Here is a 2,969-nt window from a genome sequence, read left to right on the forward strand (position 1 = left end):
CCCCCGCCGCTCTCCCCAGCCCCGAGGCGGGGCCGGGGCTCAGGTCGCCCTCCCGGTAGCGGCGGGATGTGGCTGCCGGAGCTGTGCCTAGCGCTCCTCTGCGCGGCCGCGGGGACCGGCTCCCCGGGGGCGGCCCGGGACCAGCCGCTGGGAGCAGCCGCCCCCCGGGCGGGCGGTGCGGACCCGCGGCAGACTTGGATGCTGCTGGCCGGGAGCCCGAGGCGGGGGAGCGGCGGCCCGGCCCGGGGCAGGACGGGCAGGGTCCGGGACGGGCCGGGGGCTGGTGCGGCGCAGGCTGCGGTGCGAGGCGGTGTGCCGGGCCCTGCCGCTGCTCCCCCCGCGGCCACCACCGCGCTGGAAGAGCTGCTGAGGGAGCTGCAGCTCCTGCTGAAAGGTACCCGTCGGGTCGGGCAGTGCTGCGGGAAGTGGAGAGACGAAGGGGGACCCCAGGGCAGGAGCCGGGGACAGCAGGCGTGAGGGACTGCGGGGCTGGGCAGGACAGCCGGGCACAGTCTCGTCTCTGGGCCTGGAAAAAACAAGGTTCCTTCCTAAATTCAGGCCTGGGTTGGGTTTTTGGGTCAGGCACGGTGAAGGAGCAGGCAAAGACATGCAGGAAAGCCTGGGAAGGGTGCGAGGAAGAGGAGGAACGTGGTGAAGATAACCCACAGGCCAGGTCCTATCGTCACGTGGAAGCAGCCTTCCACTGCCGGACACGTGAAAACATCTCCGTTCAGCAGCGAGCACGGCAGGAGCTGCAGCTTTACTACATCGTGAGTGCCCAGCCTGCCACCCCTTCTTGCCTGCAGCATCTGCCTGCCCATGGGGGCACCCGCCACGACACAGGGGCTCATTCTCTAACCCAAGCCTTTCCTCATCCCCAGCCGGAAAGGGAGAGGATGTTCCAACGCGGCTCTGGGCTGAACCTGACCAGTGGGCAGTACACAGCCCCCGTCACAGGGTACTACACCTTCACCACCACGCTGCATATTGGTGAGCCCCTGGCACCCCCCAGGGCCCTGCCGAGGAGGTCCGGGATGGCTCTCACCCTCCCATTTGTCCCAGTGCACAGAGAGCAGCGGAGGAAGGGGCAGCCGCGCAGGGGGAGTCGTCTGCGGGTGCTGATCTGCGTGCAGTCCTGCTGCCAGCACAACAGGTACAGCAGGGCCAAGTCGGGAGGGCAGAGGGACCCTGGGCCAGGGAGGGAGGAAGGAGTCCAGCGTCCCCAGGGGAAGGAAGGACACGCTCTCCCCAGCGCTCCCTCATTTGCAGCAATCTGGAGACCGTGTCCCGGTTGGAGAGCAGCGGTGACTTTTTCACCGTCTCTGTCACTGGAGTCCTTTACCTGCAGGTTAGTGGTGCCAGCTCTGCTGGGGACTGTGCTGGGCAGGAAAGGTGTCTTCTGTGGCCCCAGCTGGGGCTGGGCACCGAGTCTGTTTCTTAGCCCAGCACCAAGTGCAAAGGATGCTCAGGGCTGAGGTCTGCTGTGACACTGCAGCACCACCGTGGTTAGGCTGCCCTCCCAATCTCTACCTTTTTCCCAGAAGGAAGGGGGGTGAGCAGCCCCTGCAGTGCTTTGCTGCTGTGTGCAGGGGAGAGCTCTCTCTTTTGTTCTGCCAGGCTGTGCTGAGAGGAGGTGTCCTGGCCCTGTTAAGCCCTCTCTCCCTCCAGGCTGGACAGTACGCCTCTGTTTTCGTGGACAACACCGCAGACTCTCCCCTCACTGTTCAAAGCGGCTCTGATTTCAGCGCTGTTTTGTTGGGGGTGTGAGAAGGCAATGGACACCACGCAGGGAGCTGAACCTGGGCCAGGAGCAGCTGGACCCTTCCCTCTGCCACCCACTGTCACACCTCCCCTGCTGAGCACCAAGCCCAGGGAAGACCTTTTGCTGCTGCGGGAGCTGCAGGCTGGTCCAATACCGTTCGTGGTGCAGAAACATCTGAAGCTGGACGAAAGATCAGGGAGGAAAGGTTGATGATAATAATAATAATAATAATAAAGACACCTGGCAAGGCGCTACAGTTTACTTTTATCTGAAGGCTAGGGCTAGAAGTTTGTCTTCGAAAACGCTGCTGACAATGGTGGCAGCTGGCCACTTTCTTCTGTGGGGCTCAGCTCTCACCATGCCTGGCACCTGTGCATGGGATGAAGCCCCACACCTCCATTTTCTCCCTGAGCAGATTTCACTGCCCAGCTTCTCAGCAGCCCCAAATAGATTATTTGCATCGCTTTAGCTACCCTGCACTCTATTAGCAGTCAGTGTTTGCTGGTAGAAGCCAACGTCCTTCACGGTTAATCTTCAAAGCAGAGCAATATCCTAATAATGCCGCACATTTCGATTAAAGCAAATTCCTGGCACGTGGCTTTCCATGCCAGGCACTCCCTGCCTGTGGGCAACCCTTGCTTGGGCTCCAATGGCCACCTGAGCTGAGGATGGGCGCAGGGCTACATGCCTGAGCAAGGGCTGCCAGAGAGGTACTCAGCCAAGCTGGGTGTAGGGCAAGGCACCGCAGGTTTCATTTCTTAGTAGAACGTAGCACTAGGTAAGCTGTACCAGAAGCCCTGCAAGATAGCCCAAACAGCACCCAGCCCCACCTTCCCTGAGGGATCCGCGCACGTCAGCAGTGGGGAGGCTCCTCCTCATGCTAGACCTTGCTTATGAGGGCTTTCCTGGCCCTTGCCTAGCCTTTTCCTGAGGTAGCATCTCAAGGAGAAGAGAAGACTGAGGAGGGAATCTCATCAATGCCTACAAATACTTAAAGGGTGGGTGTCAGGAGGACAGGGCTGGTCTTTTTTTCAGTGGTGCCCAGTGACAGGACACAAACTTGAACTAGGAAGTCCCATCTGAACCTGAGGAGGAACTTCTTTGCTGTGAGGGTGGCAGAGCCCTGGCAGAGGCTGCCCAGGAAGGTGGTGGAGTCTCCTTCTCTGGAGACATTCAAACCCCCCCTGGACACGTTCCTGTGGGACCT

The 2,969-nt window shown here is 60.9% G+C and overlaps 1 protein-coding gene across 1 annotated transcript; it reads left to right on the forward strand.

Moving 5' to 3' along the window:
* The first annotated feature begins 66 nt into the window (after positions 1–66).
* FAM132B (family with sequence similarity 132 member B) lies at positions 67–1,876 on the forward strand. The gene is made up of 6 exons (XM_014962943.1): positions 67–394; positions 583–770; positions 882–990; positions 1,063–1,153; positions 1,270–1,348; positions 1,669–1,876. The coding sequence occupies exons 1-6, from the start codon at positions 67–69 to the stop codon at positions 1,765–1,767; spliced, it is 894 nt and encodes a 297-aa protein (XP_014818429.1). The 3' UTR covers positions 1,768–1,876.
* Positions 1,877–2,969: the final 1,093 nt, after the last annotated feature.

This window comes from Calidris pugnax, unplaced genomic scaffold (assembly GCF_001431845.1).
Source record: "Calidris pugnax isolate Ruff unplaced genomic scaffold, ASM143184v1 scaffold1156, whole genome shotgun sequence".
In the NCBI taxonomy this organism is placed as follows: domain Eukaryota; kingdom Metazoa; phylum Chordata; class Aves; order Charadriiformes; family Scolopacidae; genus Calidris; species Calidris pugnax.